Source organism: Mobula hypostoma, chromosome 25 (assembly GCF_963921235.1).
Source record: "Mobula hypostoma chromosome 25, sMobHyp1.1, whole genome shotgun sequence".
In the NCBI taxonomy this organism is placed as follows: Eukaryota; Metazoa; Chordata; class Chondrichthyes; order Myliobatiformes; family Myliobatidae; genus Mobula; species Mobula hypostoma.
The window spans coordinates 3,899,445-3,920,983 of record NC_086121.1 but is presented as its reverse complement, the minus strand read 5'-3'; the positions used below and the strand labels follow the sequence as shown (position 1 = coordinate 3,920,983).

Sequence of the window (21,539 nt, the reverse complement as noted above, 5' to 3'; positions counted from 1 at the left end):
GCAACACGCAAAATGCTGGAGGAACTCAGCAGGCCAGGTAGCATCTATGGAAATGAATAAACAATTGATGTTTCAGGCCAAGATCCCTCATCAGGACTGGAAAGGAAGGGGGAGCAAGTCAGACTAAGAAGTACAAGGTTGCAGGTGACAGGTGAAACTGGGAGGCTAAATCAACTGAGAATAAATTGAGAAGGTGGTATATATAGTGTGTTGCAGTCATCAGTAATCTGTAGCAACTTTACACACAGAGTTTGCGTAAGTAGATATACAGCTTGGATAAGACATGGGAGCCATCCCAACCTGAATCATAGCAAAGCCAGATCTTCAAAGTCTTCCTAGCATACGATAAGCCTTACTGCTGTGAAGCCAGTGGTCAGTGAGGATGTGTGGTCCCAGTTCCTGTCACTCACGTGCATTCTTTCTGTCCCCAAAGTAGACCCACCAATTGCAAAGACATTTCCCACTGCGAGTCACCACCAGTGGTGAGAAATCCCAGGGTAAAGATTAATGTTAAGGTCAAATTTATCATCAATTTCTTGCAGGTATTTACAAAAAAATTAAAGAAATACAATAGAATTTATGAAAACTGTAAAGTCTGACAAACAAGGAGAAAACAAATTGTGTAAATAAATAATACTGGGGACATGAGTTGTACAGTCCTTGAAAATGAATCTGTAGGTTGTGGACTCCGTTCAGAGTTGACGTGAGTGAAGTTCCACACTGGTTCAAGAGCCTGATGGTTGTAGGATAATAATTGCTCCTAAACCCAGTGATGTGTGACCTGAGGCTCCTGTACCCCCTGCCGGATGCTAGTAGTGTCCTGGATGGTGGGGTCCTTGATGATGGATGCAGCTTTCTTGTGGCTCTACTCTTTGTAGATGTGCTCAGTGGTGGGGAGGGTTTTGCCTGTGATGGTCTGGGCTGTTATCTGCTACTTTCTGAAGACTTTTCCGTTCTAGCGTATCTATAGGACATCTTCTGTGCAATAGAATGTAGGCCTGGGTCTCACTATCCCAGCACATGCAGTGCATTGCATATTGGTCTCCCACAGTTCTGATAGAAGCCCCTTGCAGCATTACTTCGGCTCATCTTTTTACTTACACAACAGATTCTAACCAATTTCTTCTGTTGATGCATCTATTGGATATTTCAAATTCTTTTGAACAAAATAGAAAGTTATATTTGCAGCCGCAATTTAAACCAGAAATTCGGGGCATGCAGCTTCTAAAAGCAATCGGTTTTGGCCCAGATTTAAATGACGAAAGGTGTAATGATCTTCCCTTGAGTGTGGTGCCACCTGACCACATCATCGGTGAAGCTGTGTATGGAATAAGTACAAGGTGTAATAAAACTCTGTGATCGTATTGAAAACAGTTGAATGTTGGAAGGTCGAGATATAGTGGATGAGTCTAGGACCAGAGGACACAGTTTCAGAATAGAGGGACATCCATTTAGAATAGAGATGAAGAAGAATTCTTTAGGCAGAGGTTGAATCGGTGGAATTCATTGCCACAGATAGCTGGGGTGGCCAAGTGATTGGGTATTTTTTAAAGTGGAGGGTTGATAAACTCTTGATTAGTCGTGTGAAAGGTTACAGGGAGCAGGCTGGAGAGTGGAGTTGAGAGGGATAATAAATCAGCCATGATGGAATGGCAGAGCAAACTCGATAACCTCAGTGGCCTGACTCTGTTCCTCTCTATTATGGCCTTATGAAAGGGGAAAGGGGTCATTTGATCTGTAAGACAGACTAACTTTTCCTGCTTCTCAACCTCCTTACAGGAAAAGCAAAGGATAACCAGGGAAAGAGTTAAATGTGCAGGGAGTCGTTGTTCCTAGTTTTAAGTTTCCTTTGACGTCCATGGACACGTGAACATTTCATGCTTTTAATCTACATTTAGGAGTGACTTTAATTTTTTAATGATTTTTATGAAATTTTAATATATTTTGTTTAAAATATTATGACATTTCTGAATTACTGGTTGGTTAATACCGACCTTCTTATACAATGACATTTCCTCTGTTGTCTTCTGTTTACATTTCTGGTTACCAAGCACAGAATGCATCGAATAATTGTACTGAACAACCCTGATTTGAATGTTATGTTGATTCACTGGAGTTTCTGTTCAAACCCATGACAGGTTTTAAAATCCTTCACAGGATATTTGCTTTTCAAATGGAATTTTAATATTCGTTTCAAGTGGAAAGGGCCAAACTGTAATAAATATTGAATGTCTTTCAGCTGAATGCACTCTATTGTTGTCACTTTTGTGAAGCCATTTCTGTATTTCCTAGGGGAAGAATAGCACAGAGGTGGCAATTTGTATTGGTTCTGTGTTTCATCAATGTAACAACAAGATGCTGCAAAGTAAAATCCTATAATGCAGTGACCAGAACAGCTCCAAAAGGGGGGCCACGGTAGCATAGCGGTTTAAAGACACTATTACAGCTCGCGGCATTCCAGAGTTTGGAGTTTCAATTCCAGCATCCTCTGCAAGCTAATTTGTTCATTTCTTCTCATGACTGTGTGGGTTTTCTCCAGGCACTCTGCTTTCCTCCCACAGTCCAAAGATGTACCTGTTAGTAGGTTAATTGGTCATTGCAAATTGTCCTGTGATTAGGCAGGGGTTAAATAGGCGTGTTACTGGTGGCACGGCACGAAGGACCTATTCCGCACCATATCACTAAATAGAGGGGTTTTTCAGCCCATTGAATCTGTGCTAGCTCTAAGAGCAATCTAGCTAGTTAGGGTCATAGAAGAGTACTGCACAATTGAATTGAATTGACTTTATTGGATAGACAGGGTCTGATTAGGAACAGTCAACATGGATTTGTGCGTGGAAGGTCATGTTTGACAAATCTTATTGAATTTTTTGATGAGGTTACTAAGAAAGTGACGAGGGTAAAATGGTGGATGTTGTCTATATGGACTTCAGTAAGGCCTTTGACAAGGTTCCACACAGAAGGTTAGTTAGGAAGGTTCAATCATTAGGCATTAATATGGAAGTAGTAAAATGGATTCAGCAGTGGCTAGATGGGAGACGCCAGAGAGTAGTGGTGGATAACTATGTGTCAGATTGGAGGATGGTGTGTAGTGGTGTGCCTTAGGGATCTGTACTGGGTCCAATGTTGTTTGTAATATATATTAATGATCTAGATGATGGGGTGGTAAATTGGATTAGTAAGTATGCAGATGATACTAAGATAGGTGGTGTTGTGGATGATGAGGTAGGTTTTCAAAACTTGCAGAGAGATTTAGGACAGTTAGAAGAGTGGGCTGAAAGATGGCAGATAGAGTTTAATGCTGAAAAATGTGAGGTGCTACATTTTGATAGAACTAATCAAAATAGGACATACATGGTAAATTATTAATCAGAGCATTGAGTCTGGGAGTTGGGATGTAATGTTGAATTTGTATAAGGCATTGGTAAGGCCAAATTTGGAGTATTGTGTACAGTTCTGGTCACCGAATTATAGGAAGGATGTCAATAAAATTGAGAGAGTACAGAGGAGGTTTACTAAAATGTTGCCTGGGTTTTATCTCCTAAGTTACAGAGAAAGGTTGAACAAGTTAGGTCTTTATTCTTCGGAGCGTAGAAGGTTGAGGGGAGACTTGATAGAGGTGTTTAAAATTATGAGGGGGATTGATAGAGTTGACGTGGTTAGACTTTTTCCATTGAGAGTGGGGGAAGATTCAAACGACGGCATGGGTTGAGAATTAGAGGACAAAAGTTTAGGGGTAACATGAGGGGGAACTTCTTTACTCAGAGAGTGGTAGCTGTGTGGAATGAGCTTCCAGCAGAAGTGGTTGAGGCAGGTTCTATGTTGTCGTTTAAAGTTAAATTGGATAGATATATGGACAGGAAAGGAATGGAGAGTTATGGGCTGAGTGCAGGTCAGTGGGAATAGGATAGGGTAAGAGTTCGGCGCGGACTAGAAGGGCCGAGATGGCCTGTTTCCGTGCTGTAATGGTTATATGGTTATTTCTTACATCCTTCACATACACGAGGAGTAAAAATCTTTACGTTATGTCTCCATCTAAATGTGCAATCATAGTAATTTATAATAAACAGAATGGGGTTTGTAATATTGAGTACACTCAAGTCAGTGTGAGTTCATCAGTCTGATCGCCTGGTGGAAGAAGCTGTCCCGGAGCCTGTTCGTCCTGGCTTTTATGCTGTGGTACTGCTTCCCGGATGGTAGCAGCTGGAATAGATTGTGGTTGGGATGACTCGGGTCTCCGATGATCCTAAGGGCCCTTTTTACACACCCGTCTTTGTAAATGTCCTGAATAGTGAGAAGTTCACAACTACAGATGTGCTGGACTGTCTGCACCACCCTGCAGTGTCCTGCGATTAAGGGAGGTATGGTTCCCATGCCAGGCAGTGATGCAGCCAGTCAGGACACTCTCACTTCTTAGAATTTGGGGGCCCATACCAAACTTCCTCAACTGTCTGAGGTGAGAGGCCCTTCAGCCCATCTAGTTCATGCCAATTCCATTTAAACAGCCTATTCCTATTGACCTGCACCGGAACCAAAACCCTCCATACTCAACCACCAATGTAACTATCCAAACTTTGCTTAAATATTGAAATTGAGCTCACATGCACCACTTATGCTGGCAGCTCTCACAGCCCTCTGAGTGAAGAGGTTTCCTCCCATATTCCTCCTAAACTTTTCATCTTTAACCCATGACCCCTGGTTGTAGTCCCACCCAATCTCAGTGAAAAAGCCTGCTTGCATATATCCTTTCCAAATCTTTCATAATTTTGTATACCTCTATCAAATCAGCTCAATCTAATACTGTACACTTTAAGGACTAAAGTCCTAACCTATTCAATCTTTCCTTATAACTCAGGTTCTCCAGATCTGGCAGTATCCTTGTAAACTTTCTCTGTACTCTTTCAACCTTGTTTATATCCTTCCTGTAAGTTGGTGACCAAAACTGCACACAATATTTCAAATTAGGCCTCACCAGCAGATGGATTTTCAGCGTCTGCAGAATCTCATGTTTAGTTCCGCTCTCCGAAACACAAGAGATTCTGCAGATGCTGGAAATTCAGAGCACCACACACAAAATGCTGGAGAGTTCAGCAGGGCAGGCAGCATCTATGGAAATGAATGCAGATCCTGATGAAGGGTTTCAGCCCGAAATGTCAACTGTTCATTCCCTTCCAGGAAAGGTACAGTTAGGTCTAAAGACAGTTAGGTCAAAGGAGCAGAGGTTGTGAGAGGAATTGATCGAACGTGGGATGTACACAAGAGATTTGGCATCTATGGAGGGGAAGACAATTGACATTTCAGGCTGAGACCTTTCATCTGAAAGTTTAAACATACTAATCCTAGCTGCCAACTCCAGCAAAATTCACCCCACAGTAACTTCAACAATGGTACTGTGAAATTGATACCTTCAAAAGAGAATAAATAAACTGAATCACTAGAAGAATTAAGTGCAAAATTCATTAAATTCTTGCAGCTCACTTTTTAATATTTAGATATACGTAGAAAAAGCCCTTCTGGAACAACAAACCGCTGCGGCCAGCAACACACACATTTAAAACTAGCCTAGTCGCAGGGTTTACCATGACTAACTAACCTACTAACCATGTCTCTGGACTGTGGGAGGAAACCCACACGGTTAGAGAAAAAGTTTATTCTATGAGCCCTGCCTGAAATTTGTTTAAGAGTCATAGAGGTAATGAGATGGTCATTAATCTTACCTTTGCATGAATGGAAGTGTGTTGTGGAGATGCTGAGGTAGAGATGTTCGGACTGCATTGTAAGTAGCTGGTATGTGGTGTCGTACCCCACTCCCTCTGTTCAGGGATGGGTTTTCCAGTTTGACAAAGATGGCTTCTTTAACCCTTTTTTCAAACCATCTGTCCTCCCTCTCCAAAATGTGCACATTGTTATCATCAACGGAGTCCTTGTCCTTTAGGTGTAATGAGAACTGCACAGATCTGCATACCGGTGAGACAAAACAACCACTTCACCAATGGATGGCCCACAAAGGAGGGCTAACCCCTCAGGTCAAGACTCAGCTGTACATCTACACCTAAAGGGCTGCTTGATAAACTCAGCAGGTCAGGCGGTATCCATGGAAATTAATAAACAGTCGACATTTCTGCTGAAACCCTTCCTCAGGACTGGAAAGGAAGGGGGAAGGGGGAAGAAGCCAAGATGGAAGGTGATAGGTAAAGCCAGAGGGGTGGGAAAGATAAAGGCTGAAGAAGGAATCTGACAGGAGAGGAGAGTGGACCACAGGAGAAAGGGAAGGAGGAGAGGCACCTGGGGGGAGGTGATCGCAGGTAAAGAGGCAAGAGGCCAGAGAGGGAAATATAATCATCCATGTATCCTTACCATGACATAATGCGTACATATAAAATGAAACAATCTTTAAGAAGATACAACCACAGATACAGGAGCAGAATTAGGCCATTTGGCCAATTGAGTCTGCTCTGCCATTTCACCACAGATGATCACCTTCCCTCTCAGCCTGTATCTCCTGCCTTCTCCCTATATCCCTTCATGCCCTGACTAATCAAGAATCAACCTCTGCCTTAAATATACCCAATGACTCGGCCTCCACAGCTGCCTACGGGAATGAATCCCACAGATTCACCACTCTGTCTAAAGAAATCCCTCCTTATCATTGTTCTAAATGGACGTCCCTCTATTCCAAGGCTGTATTCTCTGGTCTTAAGACTTCCCCACCAAAGGAAACAACCCCTCCATATCCATTCTGTCAAGGCCTTGCAATGTTTGATTGATTTTAATGAGGTCACCCCTCATTCTTCTGAATTCCAGTTATGTCCTTGCTTTTATATTCTAGTCCTCCTGAAATGAATGGCAGCATTGCATTTTCCTTCCTCACCACAGACTCGACCTGCAAATTAACCTTTAGGGAATCCTGCCCAAGTAGCCTCCCTACTTCCTCAAAACTAACTGCCCCTCTACCTATCAAGGCTCAGTGCTGGGACCCCAGTTGTTTACAATATATATTAATGACTTGGATGAGGGAATTGAATGCAGCATCTCCAAGTTTGCGGATGACACGAAGCTGGGTGGCAGTGTTAGCTGTGAGGAGGATGCTAAGAGGATGCAGGGTGACTTGGATAGGTTGGGTGAGTGGGCAAATTCATGGCAGATGCAATTTAATGTGGATAAATATGAAGTTATCCACTTTGGTGGCAAAAATAGGAAAACCGATTATTACCTGAATGGTGGCCAATTAGGAAAAGGGGAGGTGCAACGAGACCTGGGTGTCATTATACACCAGTCATTGAAAGTGGGCATGCAGGTACAGCAGGCGGTGAAAAAGGCGAATGGTATGCTGGCATTTATAGCGAGAGGATTCGAGTACAGGAGCAGGGAGGTACTACTGCAGTTGTACAAGGCCTTGGTGAGACCACACCTGGAGTATTGTGTGCAGTTTTGGTCCCCTAATCTGAGGAAAGACATCCTTGCCATAGAGGGAGTACAAAGAAGGTTCACCAGATTGATTCCTGGGATGGCAGGACTTTCATATGAAGAAAGACTGGATGAACTGGGCTTGTACTCGTTGGAATTTAGAAGATTGAGGGGGGATCTGATTGAAACGTATAAAATCCTAAAGGGATTGGACAGGCTAGATGCAGGAAGATTGTTCCCGATGTTGGGGAAGTCCAGAACGAGGGGCCACAGTTTGAGGATAGAAGGGAAGCCTTTTAGGACCGAGATTAGGAAAAACTTCTTCACAGAGAGTGGTGAATCTGTGGAATTCTCTGCCACAGGAAACAGTTGAGGCCAGTTCATTGGCTATATTTAAGAGGGAGTTAGATATGGCCCTTATGGCTAAAGGGATCAGGGGGTATGGAGGGAAGGCTGGGGCGGGGTTCTGAGTTGGATGATCAGCCATGATCATAATAAATGGCGGTGCAGGCTCGAAGGGCCGAATGGCCTACTCCTGCACCTATTTTCTATGTTTCTATCTTCATATTGTCCGCAAGCTTTGCAGATTCAGAAAATAGTAACCAGTGAAATAAAATAAAATAGAGAAGAGTTGATGTACTTATTCTTTATTCCAATTAGTACATAATATGCAAATCAGAAGCAGCATCTGCCATCTCCATTGTTATGGCTGCTAAATGATCTATTACAATTTGTAAAATTATAGGCATTTCACTCTCAATGTATCCTCAACACTCATTCATTTCTGCAGTTAAATATTTCCAATTACAATCCAAATAAAAATGCACTGTGTACAAATGCATACACCCTATAGTACAAAATTCAACACACAGTAATTGAAGCTGCACACCCAATTTAAGATAAAGCTTTTTTATACACGTGGAGAGGGCATTTTGTCAAATTCTCCTAAAACTTTAGGTACAACCTCAAATTATCTTTAATTTTTACTCGGTAAAAGTTTAATTTATTTCTGTATTTAAACAGAATTTCACAGCCAATGTTTTTGCATAAGATTGTATTTTGTGTTTTGTCTTTTATTTTCTATAGCTTCATCCTTGCTCTCCCCACTTCTATTAAACAACAGATTTGAATCAATTCTAGTGAGAGGAGTGATTGTTAAATACTTCCCCCCTCCCCCCCTCACTGCAGAGTTGCAAGTCACCAGTTGAGAACATTACTTGTGGAATACAAGAAAGAAGTCATCCAGAAGCTAGCCGTATATTGCAAATAATTGATTGCCAAACCACAATTCCCCTTTAATTCAAATTGCTGTGCTATTTAAAGTAATTGTCCCTTAACACTGCAAGAGCCTCTACTTCATATAGCTACGGTCTATGTTGCTAGCCACAGTATATGAAGCTTCCACACGGGACAAGCAGGAGAAATCACCCAATCTCCGCTTGACAGATTTCCGGTAGAAAAGATGCACACATCCCAATTCATGTTAAAGGATCGATGTCCATATTAGTAAAATGATTTAAAAATAGTTGCTGTGTACAAATGTTTTGACTTTGACATTTATTAAATGGATTATCTGGTATAAATGGAGAAAAATAACAATGGCAGGAATCTTAAACACAAGAGATTCAGCAGATGCTGGAAATCCAGAGCAACACACACACAAAATGCTGCAGGAACTCAGCAGGTCAAGCAGCATCTACAGGAGTCATGAAAGGTCTTGGGCTGAAACATCATCTGTTTGTTCCTCTCCATAGATGCTGCCTGACCTGCTGAGTACCTCCAGCATTTTGTGTGTGTTGCCACAGCAGGAATCTGACTTGATAGCGGTGACAGTGATTTCTCCAGCTGCCACTGGTACAGAAACATGCAGTGCATGGCAAATATTGTCTCAATTATCAGCTTTACATAAGCATAATATGGGGAACAATTATACCTACCATGAAGGCAAGGATCTACAAAAGCTATTCCCAGCCTAAAAGCTCAGAACAGCTTCTGGTTTATATTCTACACAAGCATAAAGTGAAACCACTCAGGAAATGACTACAAGGCAATTCATCTGCGCAGATACTTATATGAGTTGAGATTCCAAGCCATTATGCAGAATGTTTATTGAGTGCAGCTATTCGAAAAACTATTAACTCGAGCAAGTCACTTCACATGCTGCTCTAGTCTACTTATTCATACAGCAGCTTTAAGTTCAAATTCGTCAATTAAAAATTACATCTGCCCAATACTGCTTCTTACCCAAAAAGTCTGGAAATTTTAGGCCAAGATTGAAATCAGATGCCTGCGTCCTATAAAAACACATTACATTTTCTATAACCACTTTGGAAGCTCTTGTATTAAGCAACTAACACCCCTATTAAAGTTAAAGTACTCAGTTAAGTATTAGAGGGTCTTTTTGATTCACTAGAGCTTAACAGTAAGTTACTTGAGAGGTGCTGGGTAAACTGTTTATCTCAGTCTGTAGAAATAGCCAAGAGTTAATGCAGCAAACTAGATACCTTTAAATACAGAGGGAGTAACAGATTCGAAGCACCATCACTGTATCCAGGAGGAAACTAGCTGTGACTAAATTACCTGTTAAGTAATAAATTAAGAAAACAAACTGATAATTATCTCAACTACCATAGTTGGTGAGAATAAATTACATTTTGTAATTAATTTGCTAAATGATGAAGTTATTAAGTTTGTGTAAGGTAACATAGTGTGTTTCAATTTATTTCAGTAACACTTCACTTCCAAACAGAATTAAATCTATGATTGTAACCCACTGTATTAAAAATGAACACTATCTAAATGGAAAAGGTCTTCTTTACTTCACATTTATATCTCTCACCTTTTTCGTTGTTGTTTGGCATTTCAAATATTCCTTTTAAGGCTAACTAAGACAAACTATATAATGTTGAATGATGTCATGTAAACATGTTCCTGGCATTTTTTATTTTTCACTCCATTGAAGGAAAAATACAAGATTTTACAGTCCCAATGCAAATTTTTAAATGAGGTAAATTGAATATAATTTGATTCTGTCAGTTTATTCTCAAACTTGGCTGCAGAAGAAACCAAACTGATATCTAGTCCAAAAGTCCAATTGCATCTGGGTGCGTGTTGTCACAGGGTTGAGAAGGGCGAATTCAGCCTGTTGTTCAGTTAGTAATCTTCTCAATCTCATCAAGGTCATCGGTGTCAAGTTTCTCAATTTTCTTGTCTGGAAGAGAATCATATAGTGGTTATAACATTGAAGATTGCTAATGGCTCCAGCTTAAAGTTTTTATCTGTCAATCTAACAGCAACCATTATCTATCATCATCAACTATTATCTATCATCAACTACCATCTATCACCAATCATCAATCTAACTATTACAGCATGGAACTAGCCTTTCCGGCCCATCGAGCCGCACCAACCAGCAACCCAGCTGCTAAACCCTAGTCTAAGTTCAGGACAATTTACAATGACCAATTAACCTACTAACCTGTTCATCTTTGGACTGTGGGAGGAAACGAGCACCCAGAGGAAACCCATGTGGTCATCGGAAGAATGTACAAACTCTGGAATGCCCTGAGCTGTAATAGTATTACGCTAACTGCTACATTACTGTGGTATTTGTGAAATTCTGTTTTCAGGGATATTTTCAGTTATTATTTTGTGTGCATTCATGTTTACAGTGAGGAGAGGGGTGAGCACTTTCTCGGCCCTTCCCTCTCTGCCAGGACAAGGCAAGGTGAATTAGATGTCAACGTCATAAACCGCAGGGTTCAGTGCTGGGACCGCAGCTGTTTACAATATATATTAATGATTTAGATGAGGGAATCAGAAGTAACATTAGCAAATTTGCCGATGACACAAAGCTGGGTGGCAGTATGAAATGTGAGGAGGATGTTATGAGAATGCAGGGTGACTTGGACAGGCTGGGTGAGTGGGCAGATACATGGCAGATGCAGTTTAATGTGGATAAATGTGAGGTTATCCACTTTGGTGGTAAGAACGGGAAGGCAGATTATCTAAATGGAGTCAAGTTAGGAAAAGGGGAAGCACAACGAGATCTAGGTGTTCTTGTACATCAGTCACTGAAACAAGTACAGCAGGCAGTGAAGAAAGCTAATGGCATGCTGGCCTTCATAACAAGGGGAATTGAGTATAAGAGCAAAGAGGTCTTTCTGCAGCTGTACAGGGCCCTGGTGAGACCACACCTGCAGTTTTGGTCTCCAAATTTGAGGAAGGACATTCTTGCTATTGAGGGAGTGCAGCGTAGGTTCACAAGGTTAATTCCCGGGATGGCGGGACTGTCATATCTTGAAAGATTGGAGCGACTGGGGTTGTATACACTGGAATTTAGAAAGCTGAGAGGGGATCTTATTGAAACATATAAGATTATTAAGGGATTGGACACGCTGCAGGCAGGAAGCATGTTCCCGCTGATGGGTGAGTCCAGAACCAGAGGCCACAGTTTAAGAATTAGGGGTAGGCCATTTAGAACGGAGTTGAGGAAAAACTTTTTCACCCAGAGAGTGGTGGATATATGCAATGCTCTGCCCCAGAAGGCTGTGGAGGCCAAGTCTCTGGATGCTTTCAAAAAAGAGATGGATAGAGCTCTTAAAGATAGCGGAATCAAAGGTTATGGGGATAACTGGATACTGATTGTGGATGATCAGCCATGATCACAGTGAATGGCGGTGCTGGCTCGAAGGGCCGAATGGCCTACTCCTGCACCTATTGTCTATTGTCATAAACACCAGAGACTCTGCAAGTGCTGGAAATCCAGAGTAACACTAGGCAGCATCTATGGAAGAGTAAGCAGTTAATGTTTTGGGTCGAGATCATTCATCAGGACTGGAAAGGAAGGGGAGTAACTGCAGCTCAGTGGTGTTGGTCATCTCCTGGAAAACACTGAGCACGCTCAGAGGCAGAGAGATCTCGTCAGAAAATGGAGAAAATGCTGTACTCAGTATTAATAAATTATTGATTAATAATAATCAATGCTAATAATTAAGTCACACCCTATGGCACCTCACAGACACAAGAGTTGCTGGAAATCCAGAGCAACACACACAAAACGCTGGAGGATCTCAGCAGGTCAGGCAGCATCTGTGGAGATGAATAAACAATTGACATTTTGAGTCAAGACCCTCCATCAGGATTTAATGTACAGTGGCAATCAATTCCACAAATTCACCACCCTCTGGCTAAAGAAATATCTCCTCATCTCTGTTCTAAATAGACACCTTTGAGGTTGTGCCCTCCGATCCGCTACAGGAAGCCTCCTCTCTACATCCGCTCTGTCCAAGCCTTTCAATATTTGATAAGTTTCAATGAAATTCCACCCCCCCCCCATTCCCCTAAACCCCAGCGAATACAGGCTCAGAGCCATCAAACGCTCGGCTCCGCATACGTTAACCCTTTCATTCCCAGGACCATTCTCATACACCTCCGCTGGTCCCTCTCCAATGCCAGCACGACTTTTCTTAGATAAGGGGCCTAAAATTGCTTACAATACTCCAACTTGGCAATACAGGTAAATTGGTTATAGCCGGCTCTCTGCCTGCTTAATAATGAACATAATCTACTCTGTCAATACAAAAAAATGTTTCTTTTTATTTAACCATATTATAGAATGTGTTTATAAACAAAAAGTTCCAATTCCGGTTTATTCTGCAATCTGCAGAGTGAAGTATTAAAAACACAGACCAAAGCTGCAGCCAAAATTCAATGCAGGTAATTAAAATCAATTTTGGGTCATAGATTCATTGCGACATGTAGCACAGAAACAGACCCTTCGGCCCAAATGTTCCATGATATCTGTAACATCCACACTGCTAGTCCCAGTCGCCCCCACTCAGCCACAAACCAAAATTAACATTCAATAACCAAAGGAGGACACTTCCAAAAGGTGGTGCCTCAAGAAGGCAGCATCCATCATTAAGGAACCTCGACACCCAGGGCATTTGTAACAGGATCATTACAAATAAAAGCTTCAGTGACGTTGATTGGTTTTAAGTTACAAAGTATTATTCTGGCTTGACAGTATTGCTATAAAGCTACCTAGCCCAAGTGTTAAGGAGAAAGACTTTGAGTTAATCACACCTTTCACTTTTCTTCTAACCGTAAAACAAGTTCAAAGTAAATTTATTATCAAAGTATGTATATTTCACTATATACTACAATGGGATTCATTTTCTTGCAGGCATTCACAGTAGAACAAAGAAATAAAATAAAATCAATTAAAAACTACACACAAAGACTGACGAACAACCAACGTGCAAAAGACAAAGTGTGCAAATAAAAAACATAGATTGGAATCTTGATTCCAGTTTGCAAAGGGGAATACTAGCTTTCACTTCATAATTTAATGCACGTTTGAAACCTTTCCAGTTCACGTCTATTAGCATTTCTTGTAACATTTAAATAGCTAAATTTAATTTTAAAATTTACAGTAAATACTTAATGCAGATGTGATCTAATGGTGAATCCAATTTTTGTAAAATATGATTGATATCCCTGTAATAACTGGTGGAGAATTTTAATATAGAACATAAGCTCTTTGGCCCACAATTCCTGTGCTGACTATGATGTCAAATTAAACGAAATCTCTTCTACCTGCATATGATCCATATTGCCCCCAATTCCTGCACAGTCATCACGCTCAAGTTTATTGACATTCTGCCGTACACATGTATACTGCCAAATGAAACAACTTTCATCCGGATCAAGGTGCACAACACAGTACATGTAACTCACACACAGCTCAAAGTAATATTACCACAAATAAATTAACTAGCAGTAAGGTGCATTAGCTGAAAAGCACACAGGCTAAAAAATAAACAGTAAAATAGTACTCAAACAACAGAAGATCTGCAGATGCTAAAAATCAAAGTAACACACACAAAATGGGAGGCACTTGGCAGGCCCGGCAGTATTTATGGAAAAGAGTAAACAGTCGACATTTCAGACTGAGACTGTTAAATGTTATGCATTCTCCATCTAAGGAAATATCGGAATGTGTGATATCTTTGGATGCGGAGAAGGCCTTTGACAGAGTTGAAGGGAATTATCTATTTACATCTTTAGAAAAATTTAATTTTGGACCTAATTTTATTCATTGGATTAAATTACTAATCTTCTAATTAATCTTCTACTAATCTTCAGAATTCTAAACCCATTAATCTCCAATGTGGAACTAGACAAGGTTGTCCTTTGAGCCCTCTGCTTTTTGATTTGGTACTAGAACCCTTAGCAATTGCTTTTCGAGAGTCTAAAGATATTACTGGTATTTTAAGGAGAGGTACTATCCATAAAGTTTCGCTCTATGCTGATGACTTATTGCTTTTTATATCTAATGTTACGACTTCTTTAACATTTATGTTCCGTTTACTGACTAATTTTAGTCAGTTCTCGGAATAAATTAAACTTACATAAGAGTGAACTGTTACTGTTTCCTTTAAACAATTTAATACCAACTGATATTAACCTTCCTTTTAAAATTTTAAGAAAACAATTTACATATTTAGGAGTAACAATTACTAAGAATTATAAAGATTTATTTAAGGAAAACTTTTAAACTTTAATGAATTATGTTAAAAAAAACACTTTCTAATTGGTCGCCTCTCTCTTTTTCACTGACTGGCCGAATTAATTCTATTAAAATAAATATCTTACCTAAATTTATATACCTTTTTCAAGCTGTGCTTGTTTTTATTCCTAAATCTTTTTTTGACTCTTTGGATTCCTATATATGGAAGAATAAAAAACCTCGTATAAATAAAGCTCACCTTCAAAAAAACCAAACAAAATGGAGGCTTTGCCTTACCCAATTTTAGGTCATATTATTGGGCAGTTAATATACGAAATATTACGTTCTGGATATATTACATTAACCATGAAAATTGCCCTATATGGGTTTCTTTGGAAGTCAACTCTGTTATGAAATTTTCCATTATTTCTTTACTTGGATCCTCGCTTCCTTCATCTTTAAATAAACTAACTGACAATGTGATGGTCAAGCATACTTTGAGGATTTGGTTACAGTTTAGAAAACATTTTGGTTTATTGAGATTCTCCCTCGAGCCCCATCTTTTCTAATTGTTTTTTAAAACCATCTTTAATTGACTTATCATTTAAAGATTGGGTATTAAACAATTTCAGGATCTGTTTGATGGAGGGCATCTCTCTTCTTCTGTGCAACTTTCAACGAAATTTAACCTTTCCAATACCCACTTTTTTCAATACTTACAGATTAGAGATTTTTTAAGATCTTAATTACGTACATTTCCTACAAACAATATAACAGATACAATTTTTAATCTGAAACCCTTTGACAATGGTTCAACATCTTACATTTACAGTCTGCTGTTGGGACTGAAAAAGGCCTCCTTAGATAAAATTAAAGGAGGCTGGGAAAGGGATTTACAGATTTTCATATCTGAACAGAGCTGGAAGATTATTTTAAAATTGATTAATTCTTCACCATTATGTGCTCGTCATTCTTTATTACAATTCAAAGTGGTACACAGAGTTCATATGTCTACAGACAAGCTCTCTCATTTCTACGCAGGTATTTCCCCCTACTGTGATAGATGTACTAATGGAGTGGCCACACTAATTCATATGTTTTGGACTTGTCCGAGCCTTGAAAAATTTTGGAAAGGTGTATTTCAAAGATTTTCTGTACTTTTCAATGTTAGTTTTAAGCCCAATCCTTTGACTGCCTTGTTTGGTATTGTTGAGGATAGTGCTACAAAATTGAAGCCATCTAATTTGCGGGTATTGGCCTTTATGTCTCTTATGGCCAGGAGAGCGATCTTGCTCAAGTAGAAGGAGGCCGCCCCGCCTACTCATGTTCAACGGTTATCCGATGTTATGCCTTGATCTAGAGAAGATTCGTTGTTCGATTTCTGATTCTAAACATGATTTTCTAATGTTATGGAGACCCTTTCTGAGTTACCTTCATAATCTTTGAACTGTTATTAAAGTATGGATCTGAGCCATGATTATGATTATGATTATATTGTATGGTAAGGCACTTCTTTCTTCCCTTTGTTTTACCAACCAGCTCATTTTGGTAGTGGGGGTAGATTTTTTAAAAAATAAAATACAATTATTTTATTTTACTTCATTTCACAATTCAATCTTTTTTTTTCTACATGATTGATTTGGAATATGGGATACCGTGATCATATTACTGTGATTTAAATGTAATGTAATTTGTATTACTTACCTGTATCCTTGTGAATTTTGTATTTGTATTTATGCAATTTATATAATTCTAATAAATATTGAAAGAGATATCCCTGTAATAATAGATGTCTCTGGTGGAGAATTTTAATATAGAACATAAGTTCTTTGGCCCACAATTCCTGTGCTGACTATGATGTCAAGTTAAACAAAATCTCTTCCACCTGCATATGATCCATATCGCCCCCAATTCCTGCACAGTCATCACGCTCAAGTTTATTGACATTCTGCCGTACACATGTATACTGCCAAATGAAACAACTTTCATCCGGATCAAGGTGCACAACACAGTATATGTAACTCACACACAGCTCAAAGTAATATTACCACAAATAAATTAACTAGTAGTAAGGTGCATTAGCTGAAAAGCACACAGGCTAACAGATAAACAGCAAAATATTACTCAAACAACAGAAGATCTGCAGATGCTAAAAGTCAAAGTAACACACACAAAATGGGAGGCACTCAGGAGGCCTGGCAGTATCGATGGAAAAGAGTAAACAGTCGATATTTCAGACTGAGACCCTCCATCAGAAGTCGGAGTAAGAAGGTGGAGGAAGGGCTGGAGGAATCTGATAGGTGAGGACAGAAGGCCATGGAAACATAGAAAATAGGTGCAAGAGTAGGCCATTTGGCCCCTTCAGCCTGCACCGCCATTCAGTATGATCATGGCTGATCATCCAACTCAGAACCCTGTACCTGCCCTCTCTCCATACCCCCTGATCCCCGTAGCCACAAGGACCATATCTAACTCCCTCTTAAATATAGCCAATGAACTGGCCTCAACTGTTTCCTGTGGCAGAGAATTCCACAGATTCACCACTCTCTGTGTGAAGAAGTTCTTCCTCATCTTGGTCCCAAAAGGCTTCCCTTTTATCCTCAACTGTGACCCCTCGTTCTGGACTTCCCCAACATCGGGAACAGTCTTCCTACATCTAGCCTGTCCAATCCCTTTAGAATTCACCGCCTGCTGTACCTGCATGCCCACTTTCAATGACTGGTGTATAATGACACCCAGGTCTCGTTGCACCTCCCCTTTTCCTAATCGGCCACCATTCAGGTAATAATCTGTTTTCCTATTCTTGCCACCAAAGTGGATAACTTCACATTTATCCACATTAAATTGCATCTGCCATGAATTTGCCCACTCACCCAACCTATCCAAGTCACCCTGCATCCTCCTCACAGCTAACACTGCCGCCCAGCTTTGTGTCATCCGCAAACTTGGAGATGCTGCGTTTAATTCCCTCGTCTAAGTCATTAATATATATTGTAAACAACTGGGGTCCCAGCACTGAGCCTTGCGGTACCAGAAAGAGACGCGGGAGGCACACTGGAGGGAAGTGATGGTAGGTTAGGAGATAAGGTGAGAGAGGGAAACAGGACTAGGAAATGGTGGGAGGGGGGCAATTACCAGAAGTTCAAGAAATCGATGTTCATGCCATCAGGTTGGAGGCTACCCAGACGGAGAAGATATAATGCTACTGGTGCTTCATACCCGATGAGACCTGAGTGATGGCAGGGAGTTCAGTAGCATCATGGTGTTGGGTAAGAAACTGTTTCCACCTAGCAGTTCTTGTCCTAAATCTACAGCATCTCCTTCCTGATGGTAGGGGGTCAAAGAGATTATTGGACAGATGGGAGGGATCACTGACGATGCTGAGGGCCCTGCGTGCGTTGTGCTCCTGATGGGCAGAAGAGAGTTTTCCTCACAATCATTTGTAGGGTACTACGGTCAGACGTGTGTCTAATAGCCTGTTACACCTGCTTCCACCACTGTCCCTGGTAGCATGTTCAGGCACCTGTTACTCCATATAAAAAAAACTCGTCCACACATCTCTAAACTTTCCCCCTCTCACCTTAAGTGCATCTCATCAGGTATTTGCCATTTCAAACTTGAAAAAAATAAAATTCTGATGATATACTTTGTCTGTGTCCCTCATAACTTTACAAACTTCTATCAGGTCTCCCCTCAGCTTCTGCTGCTCCGGAAAAAACAACCCAAATCTGACCAACTCACCTTGTAGTTCACTCTCTATGATCCAGGCAGCACCCTGCTGGATCTCTTCTGCACCCTCTGCAATGCCACCACATCCTTCCAGGAAAGAGGTGACCTGAATTGCACACGACTCCATATGTGGCCAAACCAAAGTTTTATACAACTGTAAAAGACTTTCTGACTGTTCCACACAATCAAGAAGTTAACCAATACCTTTCTGAGGAGGGTGAAGAGAACATCCTTCCACAGGTGTGCAGTCGAGAACATCCTAACAAACTGCCCATCGTTTCACTGGCACCAGCCTACCTGACATCAAAGACATACACATAGGCAGAAAGGTGCTGGAAAAAGGCCAGTACGTCGTGAATAATCCAGCCACCCTGCTCATGGACTGCTTGTCCCACTCCCATCAGGGAGGAGGCTATGTAGCATCCACGCCAGGACCACCAGACTCAAAAAGTTACCTTCCCAAGCAGTAAGGCTGATCAACACCTCCACCCACTAACTCCCCACTCCACACCAGCCTCATCACCTGCCTTTATCATTTCCTGCCTGTCACCTTAAGTACAGACACGCCTGTGCTTAGCCTCACTTTATGGCATAGAGTGCAGTGGGAAAGTCTTTAGACTCGTATACATAGCTAGGGTGCTTCAGACCTTTGCACAGTACAGTACTTGTCCACACGGAGCCGACAGCAAGTTTGTAAATCTGGCAGGAACAAAGGATGTTGGGAATGGTGAGGATGGAATGCTGAGGGTAGGGTGTGGGACAGGTGGCAGAGGAGTGCCGGGGCAGGAGTGGCACGGATGCTTATGTATGCCTGCTGTATGTACATATAATTGATGTACAGACACTCCTGTCCTAGCATCACTTTATGGACATGTATGTATAGATGCTATTTATGCACTTACAGTATATTTACTGTGTTTTTTATTATTGTGTTCTTTATCTTACTGTGCTTTTTTTGTGCTGCATCAGAACCAAAGTAACAATTATTTTGTTTTCCTTTACACCTATGTACAGGAAATGACATTAAACCATCTTGAATCTTATACTCTATGCCCTGACTAATGAAGGCAAGCATTCTTCACTGAAAAGAGGACTAGGAGACGTACTGAAATGTTCCTGGATCCGGTTCAGGATGTTCATGCTGTATTTACTATCCACCATATTGATAGCCAAGCCACGTTTGCCGAAACGGCCCGTCCGTCCAATCCGGTGAAGGTATGTCTCGCAGTCTGGGTTCCCATCCTTATCCACCGGGAGATCGAAGTTGATGACGACAGAGACCTGCTCAACATCAATACCTGGTGTGAAATAGTTGGGGTGGGGTAAACAGAATAGTTAACAATTTCATAATCAGAGATTGAGTGAAATATTTTATAAAATGTAAGCAAGGTTTTCCTTATTTTATTTACTGATGTAAAGGGTTTCTTCTTTTACGTTACTGCATATGTTAATCAAAATGGCTTCTTTGTTATGTTATAATTAAAATGGTTTCTTTGTTATGTTAAACGCTGAGAAGGTTCTCTCGCTAGCGGCTTGTTTGGGTTATATTATTGATAAGAGAGCGAATGAACCAATGGGTGTCCATGTTATTCTTTTCTGGGGTGATATTCTGTCTCATATGGCTGGGAAACGGTGTTTTTGGCGGGTTTTTGGAGGAGAGACCGGGAGTAAGACGGACGTACTGGAAGCGCCCTGGTTGATCTCCTTGGGTGGTCCCGAGCGGCGAGTCGAGGGGTCGGAGTGGATCACAGGGTGAAGAGAGAAGACCCCGGGTATTTCAGCTCTAACTGTGTGCACGAAGAAATTGAACTTTGATAATTCTGGCGCCTTTTTCTTTTTCTTTTATATTGTATCTCTATTAATCTCACAGTCCTAGTAAGATTTATAAAGTGTAATCTGTAAAGTGTACACTGCGTGCGGTCTGACGTTTGAGGTCGTACCAGGTGCCATTGCACAGCAACCGACACAACTGGGAGACACGGTTCAGCGCGGACAGGGCTTCCCCTAGATCAGTACGAGCCGATATAGCTCAGCGTTACATTTGTAGGGGCCGCGTCCGGGATTGAACTTTTGTTAAACTGTATAGATTGCCACGTTAAGTGCGAAGATGGATTGAGATAAGATTGTAAGCTGGTGTGAGTTAGAGGACGTACCGGTTAATCATGCTTGTGTGTTAAGTGGGGTGGATTTCCGCACTTCGGGAGAAGTACTAGTGTGAGGGTTGAGTTTGATCAAAGGTATCGGGCAGGTAGAACTGATAGCTAGAAGGTGTGGGAAAGAAGTGGAATCCAGCTAGGTGTTGGTTCGTACGAGTGCTGACGTCATGACGTTGGAACTGTCAGCGACAGTCAGTGTCCAGGGGGAGGCGGGGCCGTGGGACCTCCACACCGTCCCGGAGGAAGAAAGTGAGGAGGTGCCGGAGGAGGAGCTAGATGAGACCCCGGGGAGGTGCCAGTAGCCAGTGGTGGAGGGTCAGAGTGGGAAGGCCTGGCCAGGCCCCATCCCCCAGCTGGAGGTGAGACCTCCGAGTTAGCAGCTGCCATTACCTCCCTGGTGAGAAGGGCCGAGAATTTTCTCAGGAGCCACACCCACCCCGGAAGGGGAGGACGACTACGACACATGGATCGAAAATACATCCCAGTTGTTAGGGGAGCGGCCAGGCTCGGATGAGGAAAAGAGACAGCGATTGGTGGAAAGTTTGAGGGCCGGTGTCACCCAGGAGCTGAAAGCTGAACAGCCCTCGGCCTCCCTGGCAGAGTATCTGGAAGCTTTGGAGGGAGCATTTGGAATGTCGGGAGATTCCTGGGAGCTTTTAGCGGAGTTTCACCAAATGAGGCAGGGTAGAGGGGAAAAGCTCTCAAATACATTTTCTGGCTGGAGAGAATGCTTA

General features: G+C 41.5%; 1 protein-coding gene across 1 annotated transcript in view; it reads right to left on the bottom strand.

Annotated features, from left to right (window-relative positions):
* Positions 1 to 8,048: 8,048 nt before the first annotated feature.
* LOC134337858 (ATP-dependent RNA helicase DDX19A-like) overlaps positions 8,049 to 21,539 on the bottom strand; it is a 60,346-nt gene continuing 46,855 nt past the window's right edge. The window contains exons 11-12 of the mRNA XM_063033170.1: positions 19,756 to 19,947; positions 8,049 to 10,618 (exon numbers count right to left, since the gene is read on the bottom strand). Of these exons, the coding sequence (XP_062889240.1) occupies positions 10,557 to 10,618; positions 19,756 to 19,947 (254 nt within the window). The 3' untranslated portion in view covers positions 8,049 to 10,556. The remainder of the gene's footprint in view (positions 10,619 to 19,755; positions 19,948 to 21,539) is intronic.